Consider the following 15,656-nt stretch of genomic DNA (forward strand, 5'->3'; position numbering starts at 1 on the left):
CTCACGGGGACCCTTCCTTGGTGCTGCCGGGAGGGGTCAGCAGAGCCGCAGGGACCGGGGGGGGGCTGGGGGCGTGCAGGGGGGCTGGGGGCGTGCAGGGGGGGTGTTGGGGTGTGCAAGGAGGTTTCCAGGGTGTTTGGACACGCACGTCCCGGCCTCGTGCACACACAGGGTGCCATGGGCTGTCACAGGATGGCACAGGGTGCTGTGGGGTGCCACGAACATGGGGTGACACCAGAGGGTTCCCTAGGGTGCCATGGCCAGGGGTGCCGTGTCCATGGGTGTCCTGTGTGTCCGTGGGTGTCTGTGGGTGTCCGTGGGTGCCCTGTCCATCCGTGGGTGCCCTGTCCATCCGTGGGTGCCGTGCCCAGGAGCTCTGTGTCTTTAAGCAGCGCTGTCTCTAAAGCCGCTGCATTGGCCCGTCCATAATCCCCGTGTCCCTTAAGCTGCCGTGGCTATAAGGGCTGGGCCGAGTCCAGGCTGTGTCCCTGTCCCTGTCCGTGCCGTGTCCGTGCAGAGCCACACGCAGTGACAGCCATGTGGCCTCTGCTGCTGCTGCCGGTGGCCCTGGCCGTGCTGGCCCTGGCCCGGGTGACCCATCGGCTGCTGGCCCCGTCTGGCAACCCCTTCTCAGGGCCACCCCTGGAGCCACCACGGCCACTGGTGACTGACCAGCGCGCCCGGGACAGGGTCCTGAAGCAGGGTGAGTGTTCGTGGTGTGTCCGTGTGTCCATGGCACGCCAGGTGAGCAGGGCTCAGTGTCCCCTGGCGGTCACTGTCACACAGGGTTCAGTGCCCAGCGCGTGCCGGACCCGCTGGACGCCGTGGTCATCGGCAGTGGCGTGGGGGGCCTGGCGGTGGCCGCCACCCTGGCCAAGGCGGGCAGGCGGGTGCTGGTGCTGGAGCAGCACGACCAGGCCGGGGGGTGCTGCCACACCTTCCAGCAGCACGGCATCGAGTTCGACGTGGGTAAGGACCCCCTGCCACCCCTCTGTCACCGCCTTGTCAGCTCCTGTCACCTCCTGTCACCCCCGTCACCTCCTGTCCCTGCTGCCCCACTGTGAACTTGCTGCCAGCCCCGATGTGTGCAGTGCCTGTGTACCATGTCCCTCCATGTCCCTCCATGTCCCTGCCATGTCCCTCCATGTCCCTCCATGTCCCTCCATGTCCCTGTCACACCAATGTCCCCTCCCACCCCACCCCTCATTGTGCCACACCAGACAAATCCAAGCCCTGCTCTCCACGGCTGCTCCCGCCGCGTGTCCATGTGACATCCCCGGTGTCCCCACACCGTGTCCCCTGTCCCCACGGCACAGGCATCCACTACGTGGGGCAGCTGCACGAGGGGAGCCTCCTGCGGGTGGCCCTGGACCAGGTGACAGACGGGCAGCTCTGCTGGCACCGCCTGCCTGACCCCTACGACGAGGTGACCCTGGGAGCCCAGCGCTACCTGCTGCGCTCGGGCAAGGTGGCTTTTGTCACCGCGCTGGAGGAGCAGTTCCCTGCTGAGAAAGCGGCCATCAGGGAGTTCATGAGGCTCTCCAAGGTGCGGCCCTGGGGTCACCTCCCTATGTGGGTGGCAAGTCCCCAAGGAGGGGACAGCTTGGGATACAGGGATGGTGGCACTGGTGGGGACGTGGGGGACAGGTGGACGTGACTGTGGGAACAGTGGGGACACAAGTGACAGTCGTGGCGGGGAAGGAGTAGTGGGAATGGTGGGGACAGAGGGGACAGCAGTGATGGGCATGGTAGGGTCAAGTTGTGGGGATGATGAGGACAGGGATGGTGTGGGGACAGCTGCCAAGCCATGGGTGGCCCTGGGGTCACAGCGGTGACAGTCCTGAGGGCACTGGTGGTGGCACGTGGTGATGTCACACAGGTGGCCTCGTGGCACGTGGTGGTGGCCAGGCAGGGCGGTGCTGGTGGCACATGGTGATGTCGCACAGGTGGCCTTGTGCCGCTGGCCGGGCTCAGGCTGTCCCCGCGCTGCTGCCGGAGGTGACAGTGACACCGCGGGTGTCCCGCAGGTGGCCTCGCGGCACGCGGCGCTGCTGGCCCTGCTGAAGCTGTCGCCGCGCTGGCTCGTCACCCTCCTGCTCCGCTCGGGGCTCCTGCCCCGCCTGTCCCCCGTGTTCCGCATGGCCACCACGAGCCACAGCCAGGCCGCGGCCCAGCTCACCTCCAACCCCGACCTGCGCGCCCTCTTCGGATACCTCTTCTACGGTCAGGGGGCGTCGCGATAGGGAGGGGCTGTCGCGATAGCGAGGGCACGAGGCGGAGGAGGAGGGCGGCACTGTAATGGTGGAGGTTGTGTCACGACAGGGGGTGGCACCATCACGACACGGGCAGCGCTGCGTTGGGATGGGGGCGGCTGTATCGCGGTAGGAAGGGGCCGTGTCGTGATACAGGAGGGCTGTGTCGTGATAGCGGGAAGGGTGTGTTGTGACAGCGGAAGGCACCACGGTGACAGAGGAGGGCTGTGTCGCGATAAGGAAGGGCGATATCGCTTTGAGGAGCGCCGTGTCGCGACACGGGCGGGCCAGCCGTGCCCGTGTCCCCTCCCTGTCGCCGCAGGCACGGCCCCGCGGGACTCGAGCTTCCTGGTGAGCGCGCTGATGGTTCACCACTACCAGCGCGGGGCCTGGTACCCGCGGGGGGGGGCGAGCGAGGTCGCGTTCCACGCCGTGCCCGTCATCGAGCGCGCGGGGGGAGCCGTGCTCGTGCGCGCCCCCGTCACGCGCGTGCTCGTCAGCGCCGACGGCACCGCCCTGGGTGAGCTCCGGGACCCCCCCGCTCCCACCCCCAACCAAGGGATGGGGACACGGTGGCAGCGCTGTGCCCTCGGTGTCGCCGCGGTGTCCCCAGGGGTGGCGGTGCGGGCGGGGCCCGGGCACGAGGAGCTGCAGATCCGCGCCCCCCTCGTCATCTCCGACGCCGGGGTCTTCAACACCTTCGGGAAACTTCTGCCACCGCACGTCCGCAGCCACCCCGGTAAGGTGGCACTCGTGTCCCCGTGTCCCCCGTGTCCTCAGTGTCCCCAACATCCCCACATCCTCATCGCTCCTGTCACCCCCGTGTCCCCGCAGGTGTCACCTCCCGCCTGGCCATGGTGCGGCCGGGCATGGGCTCCTTCCTGGTGTTCGTGGGGCTGCGGGGCAGCGCGGCCGAGCTGGGGCTGCCCCCCACCAACTTCTGGATCTACCCCCACAACGACCTGGATGCCATGTGAGGGGTCCGGGCACCCCGGGGTGGGCACGGCAGGGGTGGGTGGGGGGCACGGGGGGCACCACAGCCCTATTTTCCCGCAGGATGACCCGGTACGCTGCCCTGAGCCGCGACGAAGTCCCCGAGAACCTGGCCATGATGTTCATCACCTTCCCCGCCGCCAAGGACCCCACGTACGAGCAGCGGCACCCAGGTACGGCTGCGGGGGGACCCCCGCGCCCCCCGGCCCCGCTCCCGGGCTCAGGGGCTCCGCAATCCCTGCGGCACGGGGTGGGCACCGCCGCTGTCCCCCCCAGGGCGGTGTCACCGGCTGTCGCCGTCCCCAGGCAGGTCCTGCATGACCATCCTGACCATGGCTCGCTACGAGTGGTTCGAGGAATGGGCCGGGAGCCGCCCCCGGCACCGCGGCCCCGACTACCGGCGCTACAAGATGGACATCGCCCAGCGGCTGCTGGACAGGGCCCTGCTCCGCTTCCCGCACCTGCGGGACAAGGTGCCCTAAGGGACGGGCTGGGGTGTCCCACGGCGTCGGGGTTCCACTCGTGCCCCCTGACACACCCCGAGCCCCCCCGTCCCACGCAGGTGGAGTTCGTGGAGGCGGCGACCCCGCTGACGAACCAGCACTACCTGGGGGCAGCGCGGGGGGAGATGTACGGCACCGAGCACGACCTGCGCCGCTTCAGCCCCGCCGTGGTGGCCGCCCTGAGACCCGACACGCCCGTCAGGAACCTCTACCTGACAGGTGAGTCCCGTGTCCCCATGTCCCGCTGTCCCCGTCACCAGCGCCGGGCTCTGCGTGCTGTCCCCGCGGTCGCCCTGCAACGGGTGGTGGTGGCCACGTCCCCCACGGTGGGGGCTCTGTCGCCCCCCGGGGGTGTCCCTGTGCCACGGTGGCTGTCCCCAGGGCAGGACGTGTTTTCCTGCGGGCTGGCGGGGGCCGTGCACGGGGGGCTGCTCTGCGCCTCGGCCATCCTGGGCCGCCTGCTCTACCTGGACCTGCTGCTCCTCAAGAGGAAAATCAAGCGGCGCCAGGGCCGGCACACGGCGTGAGGGGACAGCGGGGACACCTGGGGACACCTGTCCTCGGGGGTGGCCCCGGGCTGGGAGCGGCTCCCAGCTCAATAAACCCCGATGTCCCAGCGGGCTGCGCCTGTCCTTGGGGAGGGGATGGAGATGGGGGTGGGAGAGGGATGGGATGGGGACCGGAGTAGGGAAGGGGACAGGGATGGGGTGGGAACAGGGATAGGGGTGAGAATGGAATGGAGAGCGGGCTGGGATGGGGATGGAGACTGGGATGGGGATGGGCACAGACCAGCAGAGCCCGAAATTCTTCACACTTTAAAATATAATAAATAGGGGAATTCTTTTGGGGAAATGGGGGGACATGAGCCCAGGCCAGCCGGGTGGTCCCGAAGGGTCCGTGTCTCCCTGAGTGCAGGGGAGAGTTGTCACCAGCTGTCCTTGGAGGGGGTCACCTCTAGATCCGGGTGGTGCAGGGGGGCTGAGCTGTGGGGTTGTGGCCACATTCGGGGCACGGCCCCTGGGGCGGGGGGTACAGGAAGGGCTTCGCTGTCACCTGAGGGAGAGGGGGATCAGAGTGGGGGGTCACAGGGGGTTCCCCAGGGAACGAGAGTGTCCTCCTTTGTGGGCAAGGCAGCCCAGCACCCCATAACCCCGGCACCCAGCACCCTGTAAACCCAAAACCCCAGCACCCCGTAACCCTAACCCGGAACCCCATAACCCCAGCACCCCATAACCCCATAGCCCCATAACCCCACATCCCATCACCCACCACCCCACTCCCCATTCCGGGCTCACCCCAGCCCCCCCCCCCCCCCCTCGGCCGGGCGGGACCCACCTCGCTGTAGGGCGGGGGCTCCAGCCCCACGGGGATGCCCCCGCTGGGCAGACTGGGCAGACTGGGCAGGGTGGGCATCAGGGTCAGCGGGGGGGGCACGGGGCTCTGGGGGTCTCTGTGGGGCGGGGCGGGGGCGGGGCCCTGCGGGTTCCTGTAGGCGGGGGGGGGCACGGGGTCCTGGCAGAGCTTGCGGATGATGTGGAAGACGATGAGGAGGATGGTGACGGCTACGAAGGTGATGACGAAGATGATGAACATGGCCCTGGGGACACCAAGAGGGGCGTGCTGGGGGCTGGCATGTCGCCCCCCCTCCCCAGCACTGTCCCCGCACCCGCAGAGCTCCCAGGGTCTCTCCGTGTCCCCATCCCCTCCACCCCCGTCCCCAGGGACCCTTCCCGGGCATGGCCCCCCCTGGCCCCCCCCCGCCAACGAACCCGGTGTCCCCCGGCACCGCCGCGTCCCCTCCGCGCCACCGCCGCACTCTGGACCGGGGACACCCCGGGGCCAGCGCCCAGCGCCCCACACCCGCCGCCCTTTGCACCCTCCCTGCCCCACCGCGGACCTTGCCCTGGGTGGGGGGGACTCGAGGCACCCCGCCGTGGGTTAATTTGGGGTGATTTGGGTCACTTTGGGGTTTTTTTTAAGGGTGGGACCATGTCCAAGGGGTGCTGGCACCTTGTGGTGGGGGGCTGTCCCCAAGTTGGGGGGGGGGGAATGAGAGGGTGGCCTGGGTGGCACAGGGCGGGCTCAGGGTGGCACAAGGGGTGCTCGGGGTGACACAAGGGGTGCTCAGGGGGGACAGGGGGTGCTCGGGGGGCACAGGGGGTGCTCAGGGGGGCACAGGGGATCCCCGACCCTGCCAAGAGCCGCGCCCGGGCCAAGGGGAGGACGAGGAGCCCCCAGCGAGGCCGAAGGAGCGCGATCCTCCCGCGGGTGTGAAGAGCCGCCGGCTCAGCGCCGTGAGCTCCTAAATCCCATCAGAGCCCTGAGCCCCGCGCCGGTGAGCGGGGGGGTCCGGGGGGATCCAGGGGGGAAACTGGGGTTGAACCGGGGTTGGTCCCGGGGATGATCCGGAGGCGATCTGTGGGCGATCCGTGGGCGATCCGGGGGCCATGCAGGGGCCGATCAGGGGTGTAAACCAGGGAGTGATCGGGGGTGATTTGGGGGTGATCCGAAGATGATCCCGAGGTGCCCCACTCCGTGGCCCCGGCCCCGCGGCTGCGGGTGACAAGGAGGGTGAGTGACCCAAGAGCAGACGAGGAGGCGGTGGCAGAGGGGACAAGGCTGGTGTGGGGGTTCGGGAGGGGGAGTGGGAGCTGCGGAGAGCTGTGGGATCGGGCCGTGGGATGCCCTAAGCAGGATCATCCCCATAAGGGGTTTAGGGCTGCCCGGGGCACCGGGGCTCGGCCTCACGGGCCAGGAGCTCCAGCCGCGTAATTGGCTCAGGGGATTAGAGGGGATTTGCCACCACGTCCTCCCGTGCCCTGGCGGGGACCCCCCAAAATCGGCCCCCGACGAGGCAGAGCCCCCTCGTGTCCCCCTCAGGGGTGAGAGGGTGCGCGGGGCTCCCTTTGGGCTCCTGATTCCGCGGAGAGGGTGGAACTAAATCCCAGCTGGAGGCAGAAACATCCACGGGGCCAGGAGGGGCTGGGGGCTGAACCGGGTGGGACCGGGACCTGGAACGGGAATGGTAAATGGGAACGAGAACGGGAAAGGGAACGGGAACGGAGGGTGCACACATCTGGACACACCTGGACACAATGGACACAATGGACACACCGACACACACAGGGACACACGGACACACACGCACATCATCCCCTGGCACACGGACCCTGTGCCTGCAGGGATGGCTGTGCCAGCCCCGCGCCCGCTGCCAAGGCTGCCACGGTGCCACCAGCCCCGGCGCAGGGACCAGCGCCATCCCCGGCCGTGTCCCCAAGTGACCCCGTCTCGCGTTTCCCAGGCCAGGGCGGCGTCCCGGGAGGGGACAGGCGGGACAAGCCGGGCACCGGTGCCACCCGGGCACGGCCACTCCCGGGTGAGACGCGGCGCTGTCACCGCTCAGTGCTCGAGGCAGGGAGGACCCCGGGTCCCCGCGCTGTCCCCGCGCTGTCCCCGCGCTGTCCCCGCGCTGTCCCCGCGCTGTCCCCTCCCGCCCGGGTCGCCTTGGCCGCACTCTCAGACGCGCTTGCGTAAGTGACAGTGGCGGGGCTCCCCCAAAAACGTGAGAACCGGCGGGGGCTGTGGGGGGAGCCCCACGGCGGGGCGGGGCCGGGGTCCCGCAGGCGCTCCCGGTGTGCCTCAGTTTCCCTGGGAGGGCGGGGGCCGGGATGCACGGGGCGGATGGAGGTGCCCGGCCGTGTGTCCCTGTCCCTGTCCCCTCCCCAGGGCCACGGGGTGTGCACACACGCGTGTCCAAGCGTGCACGGGCCGAGACCCCCCCACGGACCCCGCCACCGCTCCCCGGGCACCGCGGCACTGCCGAGAGGACCCCATGTCCCCATCCCCACACCCCATCCAGGCCACCGTCCCCCCCAGCCCCCTCCCCGCCCCCGCCTGGCCCTGCGCCCCCCTTCCCCACCGCGGCCCCTCTCCCCTCCCTCGGCCCAGCCTTTTCCCTTCCAGCTCCCTGTTTGAAGCTATTTTTTCCACAGCTCCTGCCAAGAGCCGCTAATGAGAAACAAACGGGCTCCTCGGCCGCGGCTGCTCCCGGCCCACACACCTCCGGCCGCGGGGCCGGGCTTGCACCTCCCGGTGCCCTCCTGGCAGCGGCCCCGGGCACCTGCATCCTCCCCATCTGGCACCGGCACCGGGCATCTGCATCCTGCCCAGCTGGCAGCGCCGTCCTGGCCGTCCCCGGGCACCTCCATCCTCCCATCCAGCACAATTCCCGGGCACCTCCATCCTCTCAGGGCATCCCTGTCCTGCCCACATGTCACCATCCCTGAGCATCTGAGCTGTCCCCATCTGTCACCAACCTCCCCATCCAGCACCATCCCTGAGCATTTCCATCCCAGCATCACCCGTGGGCCTCTCTGTCCTGTGCCACTGTCCCTGGACATCTCTGTCCTGTGGCCACTGTCCCTGGGCCTCCCTGTGCTGCCCAAGTGCCACCATCCTCTCCTCTTGTCACCATCCCAGGTCATTTCCATCCTGCCACCACCCCTGGGGTCTCCACCCGCTGCAGGGCGGGGCTGGCCCGAGGCCGGGTGCCACCTCGGTGTCGCCTGTGTCCCGTGGCTGTCACCCGGCCGGGTGTGAGGTGTGAGGGAGTCCCGAGCTGTCCCCCCCGCCGGGTCCCCCTCCCGGCCCGGGCTCAGCCGGGGCCGCAGCCAAGCCCGTGCTGTTCCAGTTGGCCCCGGCCCGGCCCCAGTTATCGGCCGCTCACTTTTTCCACTGCGCCGTGTTTGTGTTTGAGCAGCGCCGGGAGCAGGGGAGGAGCGCGGCAGGGCAGGGACCCCCCGATTCCCAGCGCGGGGAGGGGGACAGCCTGGGGGGGAAGGGTTCAGGGAGGCGGGGATGGATGGGACAGGGATTCCGGCCCCGGGTGGGATCGGTGCCGAGGGTGGGAGCAGCACCCAGGGATGGCAGCACGGAGCAGGGTGAGCTCTGCGATGGGGACATCACCTGGGCGCGGAGGGACAGCAGCGGTGTGGGAGCAGCATTTGGGGTCGGGAGCGGTACCTGGGGATGGGAACGATGCTCAGCAGCACCCAGGGATGGAAATCCCAGGCACACAGAACCAGCCCCGCCTGAGCTGGACATTCCCTCATCCCACCCTCCCGGGACAGCTCCGAGCCAACCCCACACCAGGAGACGCCCCCTCCTCATGCTCAGGCTGTGGGGAGCAAACCCCCCCCAGCGTGGGGCTCCCCCGGGGCCGGGCCCGGGCGGGTTCCTCGAGCGAGCGCGGCCGGGCCAGGCCGTGCCTGGGACGTCACGGGGCCGGCTCCTCGCCGGCTTCCTCGAAGGAGCCGCCGCTGCCGCTGCCAGGGTGACGCTGGCGGCTCGGGGCTGACCTGCTTTCCTCTCCTCCAGCCCTCTGCCGCTCCGGCCTCCCTCCGGCATCCCTCCGGCATCCCTCCGGCCGGGCCCGGCCCCGCCGCGCCGCCAGCGCCGGCGGCTTCCTGCGGAGGCGGAGGAATTTGGCTGCGAGCCCCGGGGATGGAGCCGGACAGCGCCGGCAGAGCGGGACAGCCGGGATCCACCGGGAACGGGAACCACCGGGAATGGGAACGGGAACCACCGGGAACGGGAACCACCGGGAATGGGAACGGCAACGGGAACCACTGGGAATGGAAACGGGATCCACTGGGAACGGGAACGGGATCCACCGGGAATGGGAATGGGAACGGGAACGGGAACCACTGGGAATGGGAACGGGAACCACCGGGAATGAAAATGGGAATGGGAATGGGAATGGGAATGGGAATGGGAATGGGAATGGGACCGGTACCGGGCTCACGGTGCCACTGCGGTCGGGGTAGGGCCAGGGGTGGCCCCTGGGCTCTTACCCCAGGGCACACGCGTGTCACAGGCGTGGGGCTGCACACACAGGGGCTGTGCACACCTGGCACAGCTCTGCACACGCAGGGGTCACACCTGAGCTCGTGTGGGGGTGGAGAAGGGATGGAAGGGTAGAGGGATGGGGGCAGAAACAAATAAAAATAGTGTGAAGTAAATGGGTGGGTGATGGAATGGATGGATGGATGGATGGATGGACGGATGGATGGATGGATGGATGGATGACAGGTCACATGACAGAAGGGACAGACAGGCAGCTGGCACAAGGGACAATGTCACAGCCAAGGGACACTTCACAATGTGGCACCATCCACCCCTAAAAGACCCTCGGGTTCCCCACAACCCCCTTTTATCCCCCCAAGCCCTGAGGAGCAGCGCTGCCCCCCTTGGGGGCGAACCCGCGGGTGCCGCAGGTGTCGCTGGTGTCCCGCAGCCCTCGGGGGTGGCACCCAGCGTGTCCCCACGGCACGGGGACACACCTTTACCTGTCCCTGACCTGCACAGGGTCGGGCCCGGCTGCACGGGGTGGTCTGGCTGTGACACCCCTGGGGTGCAGCCCGTGGGGTGTCCCCAAGCGCTGCCGGTGGCACAGCGTGGCACTGTCCCCAGCCCTGCCAGTGTCCGTGTCCCCATCCCTGCTGGTGGCACTGTCCCCACCCCTGCCCTGTCCATGGCACATGCCAGCCCTGCCCAGGCCACAGCGTGGCACGTCCCAGCGCTGCCAGCGCCGCTGTCGCCAGCCCTGCCCTGTCCCGTGCCAGCCCCTCGGGGCACTGAGCCCCCCCCGGGCTGAGCTGGGTGGGGCCCGGCCCAGGACAAGGCGGGGACCCCCCCGAGCCCCCCCAGCCCCCCCAGGTCCCGGCACAGCCCCCGGGCCCCTCCCGCTGCCGACGTGGAGGCTGCGCCGGGGACGTGTCAGGGGTGGGGAGGGAGCCAAGGGCATCCTGCGCCTGCCCCAGATCTGGGGGGGCTGCGGGGGGGTTCGGGCCGTCAGCAGCCCCGCCAAGGGGGGAGGAGGAGGAGGAGGAGGAGGAGGAGGAGGAAGCAGAGGCCGGGGGATCTCTCCCGCACCGGCCGGGTCCCCGCCACCATCGCTGTCCCCGTGTGGGGACACGGCTGCTCCCGGAGGGGCTGCGGGACCCCCCCTTGCTGCTGCCTCTCCTGGGGTCCCCCCGTGACATGGGGACACCGTGAGCCCCCCCCGGCCCCGCCGTGCCTCAGTTTCCCCTCACACGTGTGCAGAACCTCGAGGGTGGGGTTTTTTTGGGGGGGGAGGGAGGGAACACTTTAAAGTTTTTTTGGCTTCGCCCCAATTTCATCCCTTTGAAAACCTTTGTTGGGTGGCCGCGCCCCCTCCCCGCAGGCCGCGCCCACACGGACACACCACGCCCAGTTCGCCCAGTTCGCCCAGTTCCCTCCCTTCCAGTCCTGCCTCCCCCCCGCTCCATTTCCACGACGGCCGAGTCCCGGTGCCAAAGGGACGTGGCGGGACGGGGGGGACACCGTGGGGACGGGGAGGGGGGGGACAAGGACAGGATGAGGGGACCCCACGAGAAATGGGGATTCCGTGGAAATGGGGGAATTCCTGCTAGGATTCCTGCTAGGGAAGGGACAGGGGGACACGGTGGGGATCGGGGGACACTGCAGGAATGGGGGACACCCCGTCAGGAATGGGGTGAGCCCCGTGAGTCTGGGGGATTCCGTGGGGCTGGGGGGGACACGGGAGGGACAGGGGACACCCTCAGGCTGTGAGGGAACACTGAACCCCCCCCCGGCAGGGAACTGGGATGAACTGGGGGAGCGGGCAGGGAGGGCCGGGAGGAAGGTGCTGACGTGGGGCCGGGAGGAGGAGGAGGAGGAGGAGGAGGAGGAAGAGCTGGAGCCGGAGCATCGCTGCTGCTGCTGGGCCGGGCTCCAGCTGGAGCGACCCTCGCTGGGGGCCGGGGGGGGGCACGGGCCCCGCTCCCCCTGCCCGGCCCCTGCTCTTCCTTTGGGCTGGGGGGATTCACAGCTGGGTCCAGACCCCCACCCCAGGAACCCCAAACACCCAAATACCCCAATCCACAAACCCCAAATACCCCAAACACCCCACCCAACCCCAACCACCAATCCCCCAACAGATGAGTACCCCGACTCAAAATCCCCAATAACCCAAACACCCCAACCCACAAACCCAACCTCCTCCAGCCCACCAACCCAAATACCCCAACCCAAAACCCCCAACCCCAAACACCCCAATCCAAGTAACCCCGCGACCCCAGCAACCCCAGGAACCCGAGGGCCCCAACCCACCAACCCCAAGCCCCCAAACCAGCCAAGGACCCCACCTCAACAGCTGCTCCCACCACCCCAAATACCCCGACCCCATCCCCAGAGCCCCGAACAATGCCTGACTCCCCAGGGCCAGGCAGACCCCCCCAAACCGGCACTTTTTGGGGGGATCTCGGTGCCAGATGAGCCCTTTGGGATCCCCCAAGGCCACCCCACAGCTCTGCTCCCCAAAGCCACCAAACCTTCACCCCTTCCCTCCTGGGGGGCTCCCAACTCCCCTCACCAAGGTTTTGGGGTACAGCCCCTCCCTCAGGTGACCCCCCCAGTACCCGATGGGGGTGGCGGGGGGTGCGAGGCGGGTGCTGGCCCGGCCACGTGGCACCGGAGCCACCGTCCCCGCCAGGCTGCGGGCCCCGGGCCAGGAGCGGCCGATGAGGTCACCGGGAGCTCCCGGCCAGCTCCGGCAGCGCTCGCGGTCCCGCTCCTGTCCCCATCCCTGTCCCCATCCCTGTCCCCATCCCTGTTCCCATCCCTGTCCCCATCCCTGTCCCCATCCCTGTCCCCATCCCTGTGCTCATCCCTGTCCCCGTCCTCGTCCCCCTCCCCGTCCTCGTCCCCCTCCCCGTCCTTTTCCCCCTCCCCGTCCCCATTCCCACAGGGAATGAGCGCAGCCGATCCCGGGGATGTTCCCGGGGGTTCGGGATCCCCTCCCCGGGGTGGGGGGGTTTGGGGTGCTCGGGGTATCCCCCACATCCCCCCCCAAGATTCCTTTGGGATCGGGCTGGGGAGCATCGCCCCCTCCCCGCGGGCTCGGGGGGAGCAGCAAATTCTTCAATGAAATTGAAGAGGAGAAGGGAAAAAAAAAAGAAAAAAGGAAAAAAAAAAAAAAAAAAAAAAGAAGAGAGGAATAAAAAGGGAAAAAAAAGGAAAAAAAAAAAAAAAGGAGTCGAGAACGGAAAATGTTCGGCGTGGAGCTCGTCCCTCAGAGTTTCCATCCCGGTCTGCGAGCCCAGACTGTGGGGCCTGGGCTGGGCGGCTGCTCCGGGCCTGGGACCCCCTCCAGAGCCCCTGGACCCCCAAAAACTGCCCCATTCACCCCGGGTCTGCTCCAAACACACGGCCTGGGGTGAGGGGGTGCAGAGGGGTGGATAAGCCCCTCAGAAAGGTCCCCAGCCCTGGGTGTTGGAGGGTGCAGATGGAGGGGGGACCCCAGGAAGGAGCCAGGCCTGAATGTGGGGTGGGTGTGAGGGTTTGGGGGGGATGAGCCCCCCAGGACGGGCGGTTCAGGGGTTCAGGGATCAACTCCCCCAAAATGAACCAGGCCAGGATGTGGGGTCTGAGCCCCCCCGGGGTGAGGGGGAGCAGATGGGGGGTGACCCCAAACCCTGGGTGTGGGGGCAATGTGGGGGTGCAGAAGGGGTGGATGAGCCCCTTGGGGGGGTCCCGGCCCCTGGGAGGGGTCACACCCCAATCCCCATCCCATCCTGTGCAGAGGGACCCCCCCCCCCCGGAGCAGGGCGAGCTCCCCTCCTCAAGCCGGGGGTCCCGGGTGGGGACACGAGCACCCCATTGCAGCCCCCCCCGGGTGCCCCCGCCGAGGGTGGCGCGGCCTTGGCATCCCGGAGGTCCAATTTGAGCAATTTTCCCTGGAAATAGCCGGGGAGTCGCGGCCGTGATTACGGGGTTCTGCCCTGACGCCACAATTGAGGCCACCAGGAATAGCCGGGGCGGTGCCGGGTGCGGCCACCGCGGGGGAAACTGAGGCACCGCGCCGCCCACCACGTCCCCATGGGGGGGGGGACAACCGGGGGGGGGGGGGGGGGAATCAGGGAACCCCCCCCCAAGGGGATTCCTGGCGGTGGCGTGGTGGGATTTGAGGGGGGGGGGATCCTCCCTGACACCTGCGTGTCACCACCTGGGACGGCCACCAAGGTGGGGGGGACAGGGCCAGGTGGGGATGGGGAGGGGGCGATTTGGGGAGGGGGGAGGACACGGGAGCGGCTCCCGGGGCTGCCGAGGGAAGGAGGGGGGGGACAGAAAAGGGAATTAATCCGATCCATGTGGCCGGGCTGCCGGGGCCCTTAACTCGCTCCAGATGCCGCCGTCTGCTCCAGCTCCTCGCAAACAAACCCCGCGCCCTCCCCCGAGCCCCCCGCGCCCCCTTTTTGGGTGGGTCCTGCCCAAAATGGGTGGGGGGCTGCTCCCCCCCCCTTCATCCTCACACCCCCACACTCGGAGCGACCCCTGGCCCGGAGGTGGCTGGAGGATTTTTGGGGCACCCGGTGACTTTTTGAGGCACCCACAAACTTTTGGGGTACCCCCTGCATTTTTGGGCATCCCCCAAATTTTGTAACGAGACCACTGATTTTTTTTAAAATTTTTTTGGGGAGGATCCCCGTGTTTTTGGCGTCTCCCTCATCTTTTCGGGGTGGCCGCCCCCATTCTCACCCCTCTGGCCACAAGCCCAGTTTGCACCAGTAAAAACCAGTCTGGAACACGCTGGGAAGGCTTTGGGATTCCCCCAAAAGCTGAGGGGGGGCTGAGTGTGACACCCCCATCCCCAAGGGGTCCCGGGTGGGTGCTGCCCCCCGAGCACCCAAAATCCTGCAGGAGCCCAGGCCTGTGCTCGGTGTCTCCCATTCTGCTTCCGAGGATCCTAATGACTTTTCCAGCCTTTTTTTTTTTTTTTTTCATCTTCTTCTTCTTTATTATTTTTTTTTTTTCTTATTCAAAGTGGGAATTCTTCCCTTTTCCCAGCCCCCAACCCCTTGTCCCACATTCCTGGGGCGGGCGGCCGGGGGTTGATGAGGTGGCATCATCTCGTCCTTCCCCCCTTTTTTTTTTCTATTCCCCTCCCTCTCCATATATACATAAAAAAAAAAAAAGAGGAAAAAAAAGAAAAAAACACCCAAGCCGATGACATTCTTTTCTTTTCTGTCATGCTGCAAAAATTAAAGACACATCTTCAGCCTGGAGCCCGGCCAGGGCTTTTCGAGTCGCCGGGGCAGGATTGGAGGAGGCTCCGCTTGCAACGTGTCTTGGATGCAGGGCTGGGGAATGGATGTGGGGCTGGATATGGGGCTGGGGAATGGATATGGGGCTGGGGAATGGATACGGGGCTGGATATGGGGAATGGATATGGGGCTGGGGAATGGATATAGGGCTGGATATGGGGAATGGATATGGGGCTGGGGAATGGATACAGGGCTGGATATGGGGCTGGGGAATGGATATGGGGCTGGATATGGGGAATGGATATGGGGCTGGGGAAGGGATATGGGGCTGGATATGGGACTGGATATGGGACTGGATATGGGACTGGATATGGGGACAGGGCTGGACACCGGCGTGGCCCCACAGACACTCGCGGGCACACGAGTGACCCCCACCCCAGCCCCTCCTCCAGTGCCTTTCATTTAATATTTAAATTTAATGGGGAAAAAAAAATTAAAATCTCCCGGTGTCACAAAGGGGGGCGGGGGTGACGTGTCGTGTGTCTCCCCTCCCCCCCCCCCCCGTTATTTCATTGTTAAATTCCGTGGATTTGGGTTTTTCCTGAAGGAAAATCAAGGAACGTCCTTGTGGGAGCTCCTGCTCCGACCTGGGGCAGCTCTGCAGAGCTCCCAGTGCTCCCAGTGCTCCCAGTATTCCCCTGAGCCTCTAAGTGGCAGCAGAGTGGCAGGAGGGACAGAGTGCTCCCAGTCTTCCCAATCTTCCCAGTATTCCCAGTATTCCCAGTGCTCCCAGCCTCACGGTGCTGGGAGGGCAGCCTGAG

At 67.4% G+C, this 15,656-nt stretch overlaps 2 protein-coding genes across 2 annotated transcripts; one reads left to right on the plus strand and one right to left on the minus strand.

The window, feature by feature from the left end:
• Positions 1-338: 338 nt before the first annotated feature.
• On the plus strand, positions 339-4,289 carry LOC106861175 (all-trans-retinol 13,14-reductase-like). The gene is made up of 11 exons (XM_014889403.2): positions 339-703; positions 787-969; positions 1,317-1,546; positions 2,028-2,223; positions 2,575-2,772; positions 2,866-2,991; positions 3,087-3,225; positions 3,309-3,418; positions 3,552-3,718; positions 3,808-3,967; positions 4,130-4,289. Exons 1-11 carry the CDS (start codon positions 538-540, stop codon positions 4,273-4,275), a joined length of 1,821 nt encoding a protein of 606 aa, XP_014744889.2. The 5' UTR covers positions 339-537; the 3' UTR covers positions 4,276-4,289.
• A 263-nt stretch (positions 4,290-4,552) lies between these two features.
• Positions 4,553-5,404, minus strand: TMEM92 (transmembrane protein 92). The gene is made up of 2 exons (XM_088179392.1): positions 5,084-5,404; positions 4,553-4,801 (listed from the first exon to the last, which is right to left on the minus strand). Exons 1-2 carry the CDS (start codon positions 5,339-5,341, stop codon positions 4,703-4,705), a joined length of 357 nt encoding a protein of 118 aa, XP_088035518.1. The 5' UTR covers positions 5,342-5,404; the 3' UTR covers positions 4,553-4,702.
• Positions 5,405-15,656: the final 10,252 nt, after the last annotated feature.

The sequence above is a fragment of the Sturnus vulgaris genome, chromosome 27 (assembly GCF_052056855.1).
Source record: "Sturnus vulgaris isolate bStuVul1 chromosome 27, bStuVul1.hap1, whole genome shotgun sequence".
NCBI lineage: Eukaryota > Metazoa > Chordata > Aves > Passeriformes > Sturnidae > Sturnus > Sturnus vulgaris.